Here is an 18,724-nt window from a genome sequence, read left to right on the forward strand (position 1 = left end):
CAATATGAACGGCACTAGGGTTTTTCTGTTTGTTTTCTTTTACGTATATAAATCTAATGCCAGTTAAAAAAATACAAAACAAAACTGAAACCCAAGACACTGTGAAATCAACACTGCTTAAAAACTCAAAATTCAATCTGATACATTTGAAAATAAATATTTTTTACCTTTCTTGTTAGAAAAAGACAACTCACCAACTGCTTTCAAAGCAGTTACATCTTTAAGACCATTCCCAGAAGTGTTTCATAAATAATTACCCATTGATTGATTGTCTATTAATGCAGCATCTCTCAGTCATAGCTGGGGTCTCTATTATTAGGCCATAAAGTATATTTTTCAGACACAGTGTTTTGTTCCCCCCCCTTTCCTTTTTTATTAGGTATACTTTCTTTGACTATAGCATATCATGCTGGCAAAATTCATGCAGATGGCATAGCATGAAGTATCGCAGAGTTTAAAATCACCTGTTTAAAAAAGACAAAAAAGAAAAAGACAAGGAATGTAGTGTTAAAAATCATGGTAGTGAAAAAGCAACTACCCAGTCTCATGGACAACCAAGACAATTTCAAATGTTCTCTCACAGTTGTCTCACCTACTATGATTTAAGTATGTCTTTTTAAATCCAAATTCATTTCATTCTCTTCAATTTTTTCCACCAGGGATAAGTAAAAAAATAAAAGGTTAATTATTAAAACTAGTCTTTTTTCCCTTTTAATCAAAATAACCATTTTCCAGCCCTCTGACTGTACATCTAATTTTAATAATTATTTCAAATAGAGAAGCTTATGAATCTGACAAGTTTGACATCTCCTGATGCCGTGACATTTAAAACGCTCATAACAATACCTGGGTTAAATCTCTGAAAATATAAATGATTCTTGAATTGACTTTAACATTTGAAAAAGGCCACATCTTTAAACCTTCAGAACATTTTCACACAATTCATAATCCTAAGGGACACTTAGAATTATTGAGCAGGCAAATGAGCCTCCAGATGATTCTCTCTCATAGGCAATTGTGCAACTTAAAAAGCCTCCTTCCAAGAAAGATATCATCCCTAATCTCTTCCCCTGGCCATATAAAATACAAAGGCAACAGGTTTTAGAAGCCTTTTTAATCCTGCACTTTAAACCTCAAAGGATCACCATAATAAAGAAACATTTTCCAGAAATGTCTCTCTTGACAGCTTTATCTGTTATTCCTCGATGCGCCCCCTTTTTAACAGTTTCACTGACTAAAGAAATAAACTGTTTTTCAAATAGTCTTCTCAGTAAAGTGCTTGTTATTACTCAAAAATAAACCCAAAAAAAAACAAAGAGAAAGTGCTATTTAAGTCTTAAGATAATTTCCTTTTCCTGTGAAAAACTGCCTGATATATCTTTACTTTATTCATCTTTACATAAAGCTGAAATGAAACCTATTTCTTGTAAGGATGCTGGGTTACTAATTTTGGTGTTTGGCAGTAGGCAAGATGCCCACAGAAGGTGGTGACACACTAGAACAGTAGTGCAGAAGGGGTAAACCTTCTAGATGAAGTGGAAGGCATATGAAGAGCTCCTACTAGAATCATTTCATATTTATATACAAATATAATATATATTAAATATAATATAAAAATAGCTATATTCTTTTTTCTCTCTGAAGTTATCCCAGACACTTTTCTTCAAAGCCTCACCCATTGCAGACAATGTCTGTCTCCTAAACTCCGTGCAAATGCCATCCTTTTCACTCCATTATCTATCACCAGCCCATTTCTTTGCAAATAGAATCCTCCCCTTAACAGACTCCTTCCCTTCAGTCAGAGTTGTTCTGCAGTATTTCTGCTCCAGCTGATGCTTCTGCAGCATCACAGCATTCACTGTCATGCTGTTTATCAGGATGTTGCAAGTAAGTCTGTAGTAAATGAGTCGGGAGAAGCAAAAAGCTAATTAAGAAAGAGGCAACAGCCTGGTCCTCTTCTCACTAAAACTCAAGGACAGTTCAGCAATGGATTCAGCAACAGGGGAAACTGAAGACCTGTTACATATACACTTTTTAGTCACTACTTGTGAACAAAGCATCTCCATACTTGCACACAATCTGAACCAAGTTCTACACACTTGCCTTTGTAAAGTTTGCCTGATTCACATCAGGAATTCTTCAAATGTGTGCTGTCGTTTTCCAGTTCCTTAGAATTTCCCCATCCTATATCCCTTCTCTGCTATCTGGCAGTTCTGTAATTGAATGAACTCTCCTTGAGGCTACAAAAAGCTTCTTGATCAAAGCATATGTTTCTATATTCTCTTTCAGCAGCCACGCTATCTCACCATCTAATTTCTCTCTCCTAGTTTAGCCTTTTTACTGACAGACCTATAGCAGCACACCAGAGTATTTTGGGAAGGGAGAATGGGAAGAGAAGTGAAAATGAAGCTTTATATAAAAAGCTGCACATTAACTGTCTGGCTGGTATCTCTAATTTCTGTAATTCTCAGTATAATAGCTTAATATACCTATTTTACCACTATTCAGTAGTTCTAACAGCACTATTAAAGCTCTCCCTGTTTTCTTTTTTAGTGCTATATTTTTATTGTAATTGGTTAAAGAAATTTGTATCTAACCTATTTTCCATTAGGCAAAGAAGTGATAGCACAGACCTGCAGTCAATGCAGCTTCGTATAGAAGCAGGTGGAATGGAGTGGTAGGGATAGCAGAGCAAGGCAGGATTTCTTTACACAGAACTTTACAGAAACAGGTCTCTGACAATTATCCCAGTCTGAAGAAAGCCAGAAATCCCTTTAAAGAAGGGAAAGTGTTTCTTGCTATGTTTGGTGTTGGCATCTGTTCCTTGCTCCAGGTTGCAATAAGCTTCTTGGAGCAGAGAGCAATCTGATTCTCTTTGGTACTGTGTTTCTCACACTCTCCTTCCTTGTTCATTGCTCAGCTTTTTGGTGCCAAACATTTGCTTTATGACTGGGGAATAATAAAGGTCTAATGCTGGGACATGCGCAGAGGCCAAGGTTTGCCCCAAAACATAACCAACAGCATCAAAGGCTTGGCTAAACTGCTATCACCTCCTGCGGGTTTGGTTCATCCAGTAAAATACAATCAAACTGTTCCACAGTACAAAATAGACCATCACCATTTGGTTACATTCATTCAACTCCTCCTTAGTATTCAAGATTAATCCAGCTTTCTCTCCCTAGCACTAGTTTTAACTGCTTTTATTGTTTTTTGTTTTTAATTAATTATCAGATCTATCAGCATTTATTAATTTTCCTCTGAAGTTCTGGTTTCCACAAACTAGTACCATAAAAACCTACCAACGTTTACTTAAATAGCACATATCTGTTGGAACTTTTTATTTTCTTTATAAAGTAAAGTTGCCTTCTGAAGTCTTAGTTCAGTGATAGCTCTTAAATCAATACCTGGTAGTGTTAAATGCAATCATGATCTCCCCTCAACTTTAAATGCTTCCAAAAATGATTTTAAAAAATCAGCTTATTATTATTCTTCCTTCTGCAAAAGGAGTCTTGTCTTTGAAGGTTTGTTTTTTTTCTTTTTTTTTTTTTTTTTTTTTTTTTTTTAAGAGTATTACCTTAAAGATCTGAGATTTTTGAGACTCCTATACTTCTGGCTGCTGTCTGAGGGGGAGTACCAGTCAAAAATATTAATGGTCTCAATTCAGACCACTGTTAAAATTAACATAATACAGAAATATCTATGAAGTAGATACACAAGTTTGGTTGACAATGTGCTAAGACTTCAAAATTGAAAATGGTTACAGATTCAAGACATTGTAATTCAAGATGTTCAACATTATCACCTGAATTAAAATCAAGGCACTATGGGTTTTGTTGTTGTTGTTAAAATGACCCTGAATTAGTTCTGACTAATTTTTGAAGGAGAATAAAAAGATTCCAACATGGTTTAACAAGTTACAATTCTCACCACAGAGAAAGTGGTTAAAAAGTGCCCAAAAGGTTATTAAATGTAAATATAATTTTTGTGCAAATTACTCCTATAACTGAAACATTCTTGAAAATTACTGTCATTTTTTTAAACCTTTTACATAAATATTTCCAACTATGAACTATATCAAAAGATAGCTTTGGGGAATAAAATTCCAAACCATCCGCAAGAAAGCAGTGCAAATTCCTATTTTTCAAATAAAATGAAGAATTCATTATGAAATGATGGATGATATTTATGAATCTGAATGTCCTGAACCCTGATGCATGATCACCAGTTCAAACAGCTTCATCAATAATTTAACTTCAAGCAGTCAACTAACCAACACACTATACCTCACCAAACAAACCCTGACATCACGGACAAAGCACAAACAAGAGACTTGTGCCCACATTAAGGGTGAAAATAATGATGCATCATGTTGTAAACAAAAGGGTAGAACAGAGGAAAACATTAGTCTGAGTATGGCGTGAGAATTTAGGGAAACATATTCAAACCTACAAATAACAGATTACATTTTCATGCATCATATAAAATATTTTGCTCTTTCTCCTTTTATGCAGACATATACACAATATTTTACAGCATCTGTACAACAGAGAACTGGATTTCACACAACATTTTCAAAATATTTACTGTCCTGTAATCATCTGAAAAAAAATTAGATGGTTTTGGACTATATTTCTGGCATTTTTTTCCTGCTAATTCAGAACAATTGTTCCATGTCCATTTTAATACTTTAAAAATGTACAGGGTTGATAAAAATACCATTATTTTCAGCATCACTCTCATTTCAGTCACATTTGGAGATTTCACCTGGACAAATTACACCATGGCAGCAAATCCTTTAGAACACAGAAACTGGGGCAGCTCTCAAAGTTGGCCATGTCCCCACCATCATCTTGTGGCTTTTCTTAACAGATTCCAGAAGACAGAAGTAGATCTCAACACCACAGTGCTAGAAAGCCTTCGTACTGTTACCTCTGTAGCTTCAGTGCAACTGTTTGTGGGGCAGCCCCTCCTGGCAGTTTGCTTCAAAAAGAGGCAGTGCCCACACTACTGTGGCTGAACTTTGGAAGGATCAGTCATCTTGTCAGTTCTGTGTCGTGACAGCTGCTGCTGCTGAGACTGATGCTGCTGGTGGTGGGACTGAGTGAAAGTGCTTTGTTGTAGTGGGAAAGCAGCAGAGAGAATAAGCTGAGCCGACTGATTTCCATGAAGTAACCTGGATGTCTAAAACATGAAAATAGAAGAAAGTTATTTTTCCTGCTGCACTGAGAAACACGGGCCCAGCTGCTTTTTAACTTTTCGTAAGAGTTCAATCAAAATAAATTTTGGATTTGGCCAGTTAAACTGAGCAACCAATGCAAAGGTTTGTTCATACTAATACATTTAAGCAGTGCGTCTGACCAATTAATAAAGCAGCTGTAACTGGTATTTGGAATTTCTGTGGTGATAGGTAGGAACACATGGCAATTTGTCTTAATTTCAAACCACAAAAGCATAGCAGGGCATAAGGAATCTATTTGAGTAAGTGTAGGTAGCTGTCATTGCAGTCAAATAAAAAACCAGTTCATGATTTGGCATAGACTGCATTTATTCCCCACAGACAAAAAGCACAGTCAAGGAAAATGGTGCATTTGCAGACCCAAACATCCCTTTGAAGGAGACTTATTACTACTGGAAATGGTACTCAGTTTTAAAAGTATTCTTCTTAGAACAAAAAAAAAAATTGATTACTGAAGGAAAACAATGAAGGATCGGTACAAATGCTCTAGGACGTCTCAATCCTGAAATGTTCTGCAGCAGAAAGTAAAGTACATCAACTGCTCCACCTACAGAATCAGACTGTAAGATGCTCCAGTGAACAGAAGCAGAGAAGGCATTTTTGTCCTTTTTAAAGAGTACATGCTTCACTTCAAATTCTAGCACTTTATTTTTTTTGTATTAAAAATACCAGACATTTGCCTAGAACAAAATTCTAGAGTAGGAACAGTGGGTTCTTGAGTTCTTCATATTTCTCATATTTGTTTCACCAGAATTAAGTCAGAATTGTATAAACTCCTGAATATAGAAACAGAGATACAGACTACAAACTGCTAAACAGGCTCTCTAGGGTTCTAGCCCCCACTACATCTCCTTCACCAACTCCAGATGGTGGGTGACCCATGTGCCAGTGATTACTTGGAATCAACAAATGGCAACAGATTTCTCCACAATTCATTTTACCTTGTTCCTTTTAGAGACTTCCTATTTCTAAACTCCTTGGGTTTTGACTTCCTTCTCTTTTGACCCAATCTCTCTTCTTTCTCCACTAAAAAAAGGTTCTTCCCTACTCTCTGCTTACAAAGTTACTTGCTGCTCAGCCTCCCCTGCAGCCTAGACAGAATTTCATGCCTCATGTTATTGGGACACGTCTTGCTTTGGGCTGTGTGCTGCTTTCCAGACCAACCATCATCTCTCATAACTTACTGCATTAATATGTAAAGTTAATGAAAGAAAATGTAAACAGTTTTAAAAGAAACATCTGTTTTTTCATTCCACAGTCAATTAAGAGCAGCAATTCAAAGGGAAAAAGATGTAAGACAGAAAATGCATGGAGTAACACTGCAGGAAAGACCACCTCTCCTTTAAGTAAAAGGATTTTAGAGAACAGCTACAGAATAAACTTACCTCACACACTGGGCTTTTTCACAGGTTACTATTTTTAGTGCTTTGTTTTCAGGTATATGAAATGCAATGCTAGCAATGCTGAAAGTGCCAGAACTTGGAAAAATTTGTAGACAGCTCTACATTCATTACCTGTAGGAACTGCTGGGGATGCTGGGTCAGCTGTGACTGAGCTGGCTGTTGCACTGTGGTGAGCTGCTGCTGATGGTCCTGCTGACTTTGCTGCTGCTGCTGCTGCTGTTGCTGTTGTGTTATTGACAAAGTCTGTGTCTGCTGCTGTTGGGCAGCAAAAGTGGGATAAGCTGTCACCACCTGTCCCATAAACATAGTACTTGGTACCATTACTGCTCCACATGCTACTGGGGCCGTGACAAGTTTTGTTACAAGTTGCTGACCTTGAGAAAATCTGTTAATAGAAAAAGACATTTGGAGTCCCTTCAGGAAAAAAAACTCAAAGTCATATTTTGCTATAATAACATTATTCAATGGGTTTCAATAAGCCTGCAAAGATGTTACTTTGGGCAGTTTCATTTCAAGGGTTATATCCATACAGTTGAAATACAAATCACACTCTTTTTAATGCTGCTTTAGTTCCTTTTGTATATGGTGCATGAGCATACCATTACAAAAAGTCATCTTAAATATAGGTCTTGAAGATTTACCTGATTTGTCTGTCCTGTGTAAAAGTGGTTACTGCAGCAGCATTCTGGTTGTTGTTCTGTGGTAAGCTAGAGGGAACCTGCACCACATTTCCTGCTGTTGGCTGAGAAATCACCATAGTGTTGTACAAAGGTGCCGAGACTGTGTTCTGTGACTGACTGGCAAGAGAAGACTGTTGATTGTGTCCACTAAGTACATTTTGTTGATTATGCTGAAATGAAATTTTGAGATAGTAAGTTGAAAATAGCCAGGTGCTACAGCTGTTCTCCTCATTGTCACTAACCACAGTTCAAAACTACCAGTGGGTTTGTTTTTTTTTTTTCTATTCAAATGAATTCTTAATTCGAAGTACACAGGTATTTCTACTGACAGGATTTAGAGGTGGGACTGGACATTGGACATCCAAGTCTCTTACATTTAATTTCTTTTCCTGTTCAGGTCATTTTTTCCCCTGAATTTTTCAGCTACTTGCTACTGTTTGTTTAAAATTCTCTTTTTACTTCTCTAGCATCTCTGTCCCAAACTTAGACTAAAATGTGCACATAATGTCAAGAATTTCCTATTTGAAAGTTTGGAACTAGCCTACTGCTCAGATGGTAAAATGCATCACTAGTCTGCCTCTTCACAAATCTCAAAAAGAAAATATGCAATGTGGAAAAGGATACAGAGGAGGGAGACCACAGAGATCATATGTATATGGAGTCTCCATACACATAATGATCAAATGAATTAGAATGTTCAGCGTGAAGAACCAGCTTCTGTGGGGATACATACTGCTGAGTGCTACTCCTCTACTAAATTGTTACGGTTAAATTTATACAAGTATAAGTGTAAGTTAAGAGCTGTTTCTTTGTTACATTATTAAGTTTAATGTACAAGTTGAGTGCTGTTAAGCTTTAGGCCATGTTCCTTTTTATCTCTGCCCTAGCTGTCCTTTTGTCACATGCACAGAAATACACACACAGAGCACACTCCCCTAGATAGGTCTTGGTTCACTTCCGTTTTGATTGCCTGGAATTCTTTTGGTTTTGTTGCTGCTTGCTTTTTCCTTGTTGTACCTGAACTGTCCTGTAAGTAGTAGAGTGAATGCTGCCAAAGAACTTTGTTGTGCTGCCACTTAATATTATATCAGGCTTTTGCTGCTACCCTTGCCAATGATTTTTTAAGCAATCTCAAACACTTGTTCATAACCGGGGCAATGTCAGGGAAGCTATTGTGTTTCAGCTGTGGTTTTGAGCAAATATTCTATCCAGTAGAAAATCAGTAACAGAATTTTACCTGTGTTGCAGTACTCTGCAAAGGCTGCTGCTGTATCATGTGTGGAGCACTTATATGGCCTGTGTTCATCCCACTTTGAGTTTGATTACTCTGAACAACTTGACCTTGCATGTTTATTGGCGTAAGCTGCTGAACGGTTGAAGAATTTCCAGAAGGAAGCTGCACAGAACCAAAGTTGAGTCCAGAAGCTGACTGCTGCAAGAACATCTTAAAAAATTCCACAAGTTATAGGGTCAGTATTCAGAGACTCAGCTCTAACTGGTAAGAATCAGAATCCTGATTTCTAGAGCTCTAAACATTAACATTCAATATTTGTTCTTAAAGAAAAAGCACCATTTAGAGACTAGTCAGTAATGCAGTCTACAACTATCTAAAAACAAAGCATATTTAAGATGACACCTCTATTTGTAGGACCTTCTGCAGTAACACTAAATCAGATGAAGAAAATCTCTGAATTAGTAGATCCAGGCATAGCACAAAGTATGTAACCTTCCCTGACAATCAGGAAATCATAATGATTACACTGAACTTTCCAACACTGTTGTAATAAATGGAATTCAGCATAAAAATATTAGGCTCTCTACAAAAAGTTGAGCCCAAACCTACAAGAAGATAGAATGAACAGCTCTGAAGTATTTTCTCTAGTTTTCACATTCCTGAACAAGGTCTCTCCAACTGCAAGGGAAGGAGAGCTGCGACTCTCTCCTTTTGAGACATGGATAAGGCAGTCTACTGCTGGCATGTTTACACTAGACATCAGGCAACACAAAATGGCACACACTAGAAACTCCTACTCTTTCAACAGAATTTAAGCAACTTATTCAATACTTCCAAGAAGTATTTTTTCCTACAATCCAGATTGAAAATATTAAATTATTTCCTTAAAATGTATCTTAGTTTGAGGTGATCGGGGGTTTTTTTGTTTAGGTCTTTTAACTAGAAAAATCCAATATGCTAATTCTTTTTTTCCAAATAGAGCTGCTGAAAAGACAATGACAAATATAGAAAAATACATACTGACTATAAAAAAAATCAGAAATCAGGTACTCAGCTGCTAGACTGAGTAATGCGCTCTCTGGACTTCTTGTCTTTCTGGCTCAGTAACTCCTTCAAGTTTACCATACAAAGTATTCAGCCCGATAGGGCCGTTAAAGAAACATGAATTTAACATCCTCAGAGCTAAAAGAAAAAAGACAGATGCTCGTTTTGCAGATTTTTGGTTAATATTCTAATGGCTGCAAAACTTTGCAAGAATTAACAACGATTCCACCCTTTCACATTTAATTAAATTAAGTCAAGCTGCACTTGACCCTGCTAAACACTGGGGCATTTCCAGATACATTTGGCAGCAAAACATCAGGTACCTCTGCAACAGCAGCTTTAGATACTATGGATTTTAGGTGTATTAGGCCCAGAGGACAACTGACAGGGAATATGGAGGATCATGTTGTGGAATTAGGTGCCCATGACACATTTCACATGCCAAAATTCTCTACAGATGAAACCTGCTACACTAACTTACCTGGAGTCCTTGACCATGAACAATTTGAAGCTGCTCTTGAATCTTACGCAACTCTTCCTGCTGCCGATGAATATTTGCCTCTATCATGCGTGTTCTTTGCTCTAGCTGGTCCTTCAAATGTTGCATAGCTCCTAACTGAGCTGAAAACTGAAACACAGGCTGTAGTGCAATGAATAAATTAAAAGCTGAGCAAAAATGACATTTTATTAAAAAAAATGAGTACAGTCCTCCACAGAAGCAAAGAAGTCAAGCACTGCTCTTTAAATTACTAATAAACCATAACCTGACCAATTCATGAGTATGAAAACATCACCAAATCAACATTTAATTGATGCACGAGAATTGGTGAACTAAAAAAATCCATAGCACAAGACATTGACTGGTGTCCAAATCACACACATAAATATAGCCTTAGTAATTGGTATTGTGGATGCTAAAGCTCTCTCGTGTTAAAAATTAGAATTGTGCCAGTTTAGAAAAAAAAGATTCACCCAGAGCTAAAACACACAAGTAACTTGGGAATACCCTCAGTCACAAGAAACTGAAGGCTGAGCACATAGAGAAACTATCTGCCACTTCTGTTCTTCCTCAGACATCTGCTATATGCCCCAAGTCAGTATGACCTTTTCATACTTATATCCTGTTCTCATTACACAGAAGCATTTCACAGACCCAGCAGCATTGTGTTATAAGCCTATGCCTGAAAGATGTCAGCAGACTTGATGGATTTTTAAATTAATGTCCTAAAATATTTTAGCTTTAACTGTTTTTATATCTATGTTGCTAATGCTGAAGACTATATCCACACAAATAACAGGAAGGAAAAATTTGCTCATTTCAAGAGAATAACTGGCACCAAAGGACTCAATTTCTAAAACAGAAATTAACGTTATATTCAGAATATAGAAGCAGAGAATTGTTTAAGATGGAAAAGACCTTTAAAATCATCAAGGATAACCACTAACCCACAAGGATGGTGACTCCATCAATTCCCTGGTCAGCCTGCGCCCATAACCTGAAGCCTGTTCCAAAGACTGGCAAGCCTTTCTGTAAAGAAATTTTTCCTAATATACAATCTAAACCTTCCCTGGTGCAACTCAAGACCATTTCCTGTCACTCTGTCCCTGTTACCTGAGAGAAGAGACCAACATTCACCTTGCTACAACCTCCTTCTAGGAGGTCTCCTTGGAGCCTTTTCTCCAGCTCAGCTCCCACAGCCACTCCTTGTCTGATTAATGTTCCAGACCCTTCACCAACTCCATTTCCCTTCTCTGGACTTGCTCCACCACCTCAATGTCTTTCTTGCAGTGTGGGCCTTGAAACTGAACATAGCACTCAAAACGTGGCCTCACCAGTGCCCAGTACAGGGGGACAATCCCTGCCCTGGTCCTGCTGACCACACTATTGCTGACACAGGCCAGGATGCCATTGGCCTTCTTGGCCACCTGGCCACAGCTGGTTCATGTTTAGCCACTGTCACCAGCACGCCCAGGCCCTTCCCCGCTGAGCAACTTTCCAGGCTCTCTTACCCCAGCCTGTAGTGCTGCAGGGGGCTGTTGTGACCCAAGTGCAGGACCTGACACTTGGCCTTGTTGAACCTCAGCCTATCAATCTAGCCTGTCCAGATCCTTCTGCAGAGCCCTCCTGCCCTCCAGCAGATCAACACTCTCACCCAACTGGGTGTCATCTGCAAACTCACTGATGGTGACACCAATCCCTTGATCTAGATCATCAATAAATATATTAAACAGGACTGGCCTCGGTACTGAACACTGTGGAACCCCACTAATCTTGATGTAACTCCATTCACCATCACCCTCTGGGCCTGGCCATCCAAAACTGTTTTTCAGTCAGTGAACAGTGCATCCATCCAACCCACAGGCAGCCCATTACTCCAGGAGAATGCTGTTCTCTAGAACAAGACTGTTTAAAAAATTAAAAACAATGAATCAAGTAAATCCATACCTGAGTCATTCCAGACTGAAGCTGTAAAGTTGCAGGCTGGGATATTGCTGGCTGTGTTACTGGTTGTCCAAGAGACTGTGAGCTTAAGGACTAGGATTAAAAAAAATGTTCCATAATTGTAAGAGAATGAACTTCATACTTGACATGAAGTATTTCTTTTAAGTGTCAAATCCAAAGCAGCATATGAACATATAATAGAAACTAGTAAATTGTTTCCTGAAATATCTAAGCTTAATTATTAGGGAATTAAGAAAGCAAGAGCAATTGATTATCTGCAAAATATATACATGATTTTTTAACTGCTAAAAATATATATAAGCAGAAGGTATGAAACAGAAATTACAAATACAAGTATTTTAGAAGTCTTAATTGTATTAAGGGAAAGACTTTTTCAACGAGTTTGGAAGTTGACACCTTTGATTTATTCTTAAACTAACGACTTTTAACATATTTTAATAAGCATTCTGTTTATGAAGTGAACGTATTAGTTCAACAGCAAAACGAGCATCAAGTACATGAAGCATGACAATTTCTCATACTACAAAGATTTCAGAAAGGATATGGAAGTATTCACTAATATTCTTAGCCATAAATTTGTATGAGTTCTCCATAGGGACACACACAGCATTACACATGCGATTTTACGTGTGTGTGTGTGTGTGTGTGTGTGTGTGTGTGTGTGTGTGTGTGTGTGTGTTAAAAATCCAGAATCACAGAAAGAAGTTCCGTGTGAGTGAAAGCAGAGACTCATTCACATTCTTGCAAATCCTGAGGACAAAACCTAAATATATATATGCTTAATTATTGTATTCCTTTAAAATCTAGTATACCAAAGTTGCATACTGATGATGCAATTCTAAGAGACATATTCAGAGAAACTCTTACAGTTTAAAATGTGTTTTTAAAAGAAATAAAACAAAGCTTATATAGATTTAGTAACAGCTTTTAAAGGTGAACTCCACTGTTTAAGTCCAACATTGTTCTCTGAAGTTACCTGACTGCTCAGAGATGATCTTCTTTGTCCAGTCTTTTCATGACCAGATAAGCTTTGCCTTGGAGGAGTGCTAGTGTCCACTGTCATTTTAGTTGGTGTTGCTGACAATGTTTAGAGTAAGAACAGAAAGAAACATATTAATTTTTTTCTCAATTCTGTAATGCAATCATCTAATTACAGGAAGTTTTTAATGAATAAAAAAACTGTTAAGGCTTAGACTCTTTTTTTCCCCTGACTATCCACCAATAGTGCAATCTGATGGATTGAAATAGGGTGTACTAGTCTCTGATATTGTACTTCTAAAAGTAAAAGTCTTATTCAGAGTAGTCTGCAGATCTCTGAACCATCAAAAAGGGTATTTTCACTTGCACACTTCTCATAAAATTATTATTAACTGCCAGTTATGCATTTAATTAAATTAGGTAGAGAAAGCCTTCATTAGGAAGGCAATTATATTTTCAACAGTTGGTGCTTACATGAATGATCCGATACTGCAGTATGTGAAGATTTTCTTGAACTCCTGGAGGAAGCAGAAGGTGTGGGGCTGGTATCAAACCTTTCCAGTGCTTCTTTGAGACTCACTGTATTTATGTGATTGTCAGACCCAGAGTCCTGACTCTGAAGAGATACACATAAACAACAATTATTTATCTAACACAGCACACAAAGTATATTTCTGTTAGAAACTAAGACCTCTTTGTTTCTAATCAATCCCCTTACACAGGTGACCTTGCAGAAGTGTTAGTCTGTTTGATGGCTGTAAGCTCTGTTTCCATTTGAAAAACCAAAGCTCTATAATCCTAGAAACCAAAATACATGCAGACTTAGGCCACAAACTGACTACTGAGCTGACCTCCTTCTGTAGCCACTGAATTGACTCACTGAATTATACTGAACAACAGTATAATCAGTGAACTGCTTATTCTTTTAGAAAGGATGAGTTTGTGCCACTAGGAGCACCAACAGATAAACTTGTAAAACTGCCAAATGAAAACATTTCTGAACTGTCAGACTAAATAAAACATGTCAGATCATCTCCACAAGCTGATAAGACTGAGCTTCCAAGCACATTAATTCAAAATTAATTTTTTATACTTTTAAGAAGTGGGACAGAGTCACACAATTAAACAGCTCCTACTTTCCTATTGTGAATTCCTTTCTGGTGTATTGACCTTCGTTTTTCAGATTATGGGTACTTCCAGTAAGGAAGACAATTTATTTAGTAATCTAATGCTGCAGAAATTAGATCTTAATAAAAACTTACGGGTGCTACGATGTTATAACTATATGCACATTAATTCCTGAATAAAAAACGGTGTTATAGGCGGACTACAGTTAAACACTCTTTCTAGACTTCTTTGATAATTTTCAATAATCACATTATTTAGATAAAATAATTACTTTCTTTCGGGACAAACGGGAGAAAAGGCTTTTTGCTGCTTTATATTTGCTTGCATATTATTTTTAGTACGTGAAGATGTAAAAATTATATAAAACACTCACTTTATCTGCTGTTATTTCTGGAAGAGATTCCTCAATACCAAGTTCTCGTCGTCTTTCTGCTCTGACTTCTGCATAACTAGAAGAATAAACCAAGGATAACTATTATATCATGGGATCATTTAAAAAGTACACATCAAAGACCAAACTCCTCAAACCCACGTTGCTTATAAAGTTTCCCAGGAAGCTTTCCAGTGATTCTTCACACTGCTATAATTTCTCTACACCCAAAACACCATCAAGGTATCTCCCATGCCAGTAGGATTATTTTAAAAAGCAGCCTACCTTACAACAGTGTGCGTACAGACAATAAACTCTGGCCTGGAATTCCACTGGTGATACGTGATATAGTAATGAGTTTGCAGCCAAATCCATTGTTGTCCCTTTGTAAGGAATCTGTAGTAACATGACTTCCCTTTCCCATATTGCATTACTATCAGGATGAAGAATAAAGGTTACTGTCTTGCCAGGTTGTAAATACTCCAATTACATAAAAAAGAACATTATTTCCCAGGTTCATATAGCCCAAACCCATGTCTAAATCCGGTATTAAGACAATGACTAAGAACAGATTTGAAAAATTTCCATCACTTTCTGCACTTATTAATATTATAAAGATTTTTAAATGCTATTGGAAGAATTGGAAAAGTATTAGTCATAGAACTGTGCACTCCAATTTACTACAATGAAACCCCAGAACTGTAAGATAAAGTTAAATCTGTTTTGTAGTTCTGTATTAAAAGAAAAAAGATACAGAACAGCAGTATAATAAAGTCAAATGAGTAGAAGGAAAGACACTTCACTCAAAATACCACAAAATTTCAGCAGAACAGTTGTACAATTAAATAAACTCGCTCATTTTAGTGACTTAGTTGTACTCACAATGCTCATGACATTTTGCCAGATTATCTAGATCATCCACATGATAATAATCATAGCCCGATGTTCCCAAAACTTCAAATGGAAGATAACCTATTATCGGAGGTGCCCTAATTAATAATAATAATAAAAAAAGGTAATTTTATTTTCACACACATGAAACAATCTTAAACAAACCAAAATTAATTAAGCTTTCTTGTTTGCAGTATGTGCTCCAAAAATAATTTTAAAATTAAACCCAACACAAGCCATAAGTAGTTAATGCAGACTAGTGAACTTCAAATACTACAACCACCACTGATTCAGCTGCTATTGCTACTACACAGAAGGAAATGCACCTGTGATCCAAGAATAGGAACTTCCATTCTAAGCTGTGTCTAGATGTGAACTCTTCGTTGGGTTCTTCAACAGTGCACATTTCCTAAAAAGGAAAAAACAAAATCTCTTAAAACTGCTCTAGTTTTAAGTCTACTACCTAAGCTCTTTCAAAATTCAGACATACCTAAAGTTAGTAGATAATTCCACAGTAGTTATAATGTTATTTTTAGACAGCTTCATTGGTTTTGCTCATTTAGATGCACAGTACTGAGGTAGAATCTAATCTAAACTGTGCCAAGTTCGGTTGGTTTAAATGGACCAATCATGTAATGAGATAAACTCAGTATCTACAAACACAGTAGTACAAGCAGAAATCCATAGTTCCTGCAGCTATGCTTTTATACTGTAACACAGAAAAGAGGAGTTGAAACATTCCCACCAGACAGTCTGATTATAGTAACCCAGTATTAGTAAGATGGTCACATTATTCTGAGTTTAGGAATACATTTCTTCTCTTTAGTGAACACAAAGTACTCTACATCTCTTTGAGTGCACAGACATGTACTACAAATTAAACACTATTCTTATGTTTAGAACTCATGAAAAGCAAGAGAATGGCTGTATTTCCATTGCAAAAAAACCTTAAGGTATTCTGTACATAATTTTAAATGTATTCCACTCCAATGTATTCAGAGCATGTCAATCAACTTCTACTGTCTCCTTCAAGGTAAAGACACCCCACTGAGTCTCATGCAGAGACAGTCACAACACCACGCACCCCAAGCCAGCCAATTCTTTTGCAAACTTCTCTAGTACTGTCTTACAAGAAGGAAAATGGATATTGGAATACATGCATACAAATACATCCCTCAAAAAATTACATTAAAATTAGAGATAAGTAAATCTTTCTTTTTTTTTGGACACCTGCACACATTTGTCATTTGTAGGAGCTTGCAATGGTATTCCCAGTGTCAGGAACACACTGGAATCTACCGATGATCAGGTACAAGAGTTTCCTAATAACTGCAGTGTGGAAGCTGCTGCTACACTGGCAGAATACTCACAACAAGTGTAGACAGACAAGCACACTGCTGCCCTGCAAACATCTGTAACTAAAGTAGTCCTGTAGAAAAATACAGTAGAAGACTAACAGAGGGACCACCTTTCTTTTCATTCTTTTGAGTTATAATCCAAAGTGTTTAAATGGATACTTTGCAGTTTTTTGCAGATCTAAGTTTTCTTTCTACGAAAGGAAAAAGTGACCATACCTAGGCAATGTTTTTTCCTCACCTTCATCACTGTAAAACCTAAAGACAATGACTTAGGAAACAATGGATGAATTAGATAGAGGCAATGAACTGAACAACTCTGGGCTCAAATTTCTGACTCTTGATGTGAACTCCAGTCAGCAAGAATTAAGCTTCAAACCTGAAACTACCCCAAGAACCCAAAGCTCATCTACTTTTCTAAAATTACAGCATTTAATAAAGCACCACTCAAAGTAACAGAAATGACAGAGCAAGAGCATATCCTCAAGATATACTTTTGATTTGTTGTTTCTTTTGATCTAATTATTTTGGCACAAGTCAAAACAAAAGTAAAAATCACTGAAGTGCAGGCAGTAAAACCACAGTAAAACCATCATGGTTAGAGAGGAAATGGCAGCAGGTTAGTATCCAATTACTCAATGCATTTAGATTAATGATTTGCAGATATTCCACTGTAAAATACCCCTGGGCAGAAGCCAGCTTGTTCAACAAGGCGTCTTGTTGAAGTTGTCAACAAGGCATCTAGAAAAGAAAGGACTTTCTTTGTAACAAAAAGTATTCTGGTAGAATCTTTTTGGCTGGGTTAATCTGGCCTTCTTGATAGGATGCAATCATCAACTAGCCAAAATGCAGGACAAATGTTTTAAAGAATGTGTACAACCAAATGCCTTAACTAGGGAGCCAAATTTGTGACATGTTTTGTTGCAAAAGTGGTATGGTCATATGCATAAAATAAAAATGTGATAAAGGTACAAAAAGCATTGCATATCCTGAGAAATTACATTTGAAGAAAAAAAAAAAAAAAAGAACCCAGAACTGTATACCAACTTAAAGACAAAAAGTGACAGATGAGCAGGAAGGTTCTACTTAAATAAAGCAAGTACTGAAACACACATCTCCTTACTGTCTGCATCACACACTTGTTAGTGAAGTTATTGGGATGGTAAAATTCCTGACATACATTCATTTGCTAAAGTCTAGTCAATAATGACAGAATATATCACGACTGTAAACATGTATTGCCAGATTAAGTGTTTACTCTAATGTAAGTCTTCTTCAAAAGATTTCTGAAATAAACAGCATCAGTCGAAAGTCTCAGGAGGATCTTAAAACTTTTGTAACATGAAAGCTTCCTTTGGCACTAAGGGCTCAGAGGTTCAGGTATAGGAATGAAACTTTGACCAGAGTATAATCTGTAAGGCTTTAGCCTGCAGGAGACTGAGACACTTGAAGATCATAAATGGATGTTCCTCAGCTTCCAGAAGTAGGAAACATAGAAGTTTTACTATGCATCGTCAGACTTTAAAAGACAAAAGCAATTGCAAATGTCACATTGGTCTTTCTTCCACAACTATTTCATGAAACAAAAATCCCACATATAACATCTCTATATAACAGGAGGAATATTTCTTAGACCTGCATGGGAAGAAAAGTGTCAGATGAAAGATTTCTATAGCTTCAAAAAAACCAAATTTTCTATGGCATGGAGTCTGGAGAGACAAAATTCCTATTCAGTCTGACAGACTGAAGAAGTTTATATGATTTCTTCACAGGCTCCCTACTATGGTTTTGAAGTGCAAAGTGTATAAACCATGTCTTCAGAAGCTACCACCAAGTCTTCAGCTTAAGACATCAGTGCTTTAAACATAAGAGACAGGATGTTTAAATGTTCAGACAACAGCTTAACATAGGGCCACATATATTTCATGGCATTACTTCACA

At 36.9% G+C, this 18,724-nt stretch overlaps 1 protein-coding gene across 5 annotated transcripts in view; it reads right to left on the reverse strand.

The window, feature by feature from the left end:
- Window positions 1–3,522: 3,522 nt before the first annotated feature.
- The window catches only part of CLOCK (clock circadian regulator), a 52,739-nt gene continuing 37,537 nt past the window's right edge, over window positions 3,523–18,724 (reverse strand). For 3 of the 5 annotated variants that reach the window (XM_083860862.1, XM_083860864.1, XM_083860863.1), the window contains exons 11-22: window positions 15,755–15,837; window positions 15,420–15,526; window positions 14,823–14,970; window positions 14,541–14,616; window positions 13,514–13,655; window positions 13,038–13,138; window positions 12,044–12,133; window positions 10,079–10,237; window positions 8,557–8,763; window positions 7,281–7,489; window positions 6,751–7,024; window positions 3,523–5,181 (exon numbers count right to left, since the gene is read on the reverse strand). In XM_083860862.1, the coding sequence (XP_083716988.1) occupies window positions 5,005–5,181; window positions 6,751–7,024; window positions 7,281–7,489; window positions 8,557–8,763; window positions 10,079–10,237; window positions 12,044–12,133; window positions 13,038–13,138; window positions 13,514–13,655; window positions 14,541–14,616; window positions 14,823–14,970; window positions 15,420–15,526; window positions 15,755–15,837 (1,773 nt within the window). In that variant the 3' untranslated portion in view covers window positions 3,523–5,004. The remainder of the gene's footprint in view (window positions 5,182–6,750; window positions 7,025–7,280; window positions 7,490–8,556; window positions 8,764–10,078; window positions 10,238–12,043; window positions 12,134–13,037; window positions 13,139–13,513; window positions 13,656–14,540; window positions 14,617–14,822; window positions 14,971–15,419; window positions 15,527–15,754; window positions 15,838–18,724) is intronic. The other 2 variants (XM_083860865.1, XM_083860866.1) reach the window with 2 other exon arrangements.

Source organism: Zosterops lateralis, assembly GCF_965231275.1.
Source record: "Zosterops lateralis genome assembly, chromosome: 5".
In the NCBI taxonomy this organism is placed as follows: domain Eukaryota; kingdom Metazoa; phylum Chordata; class Aves; order Passeriformes; family Zosteropidae; genus Zosterops; species Zosterops lateralis.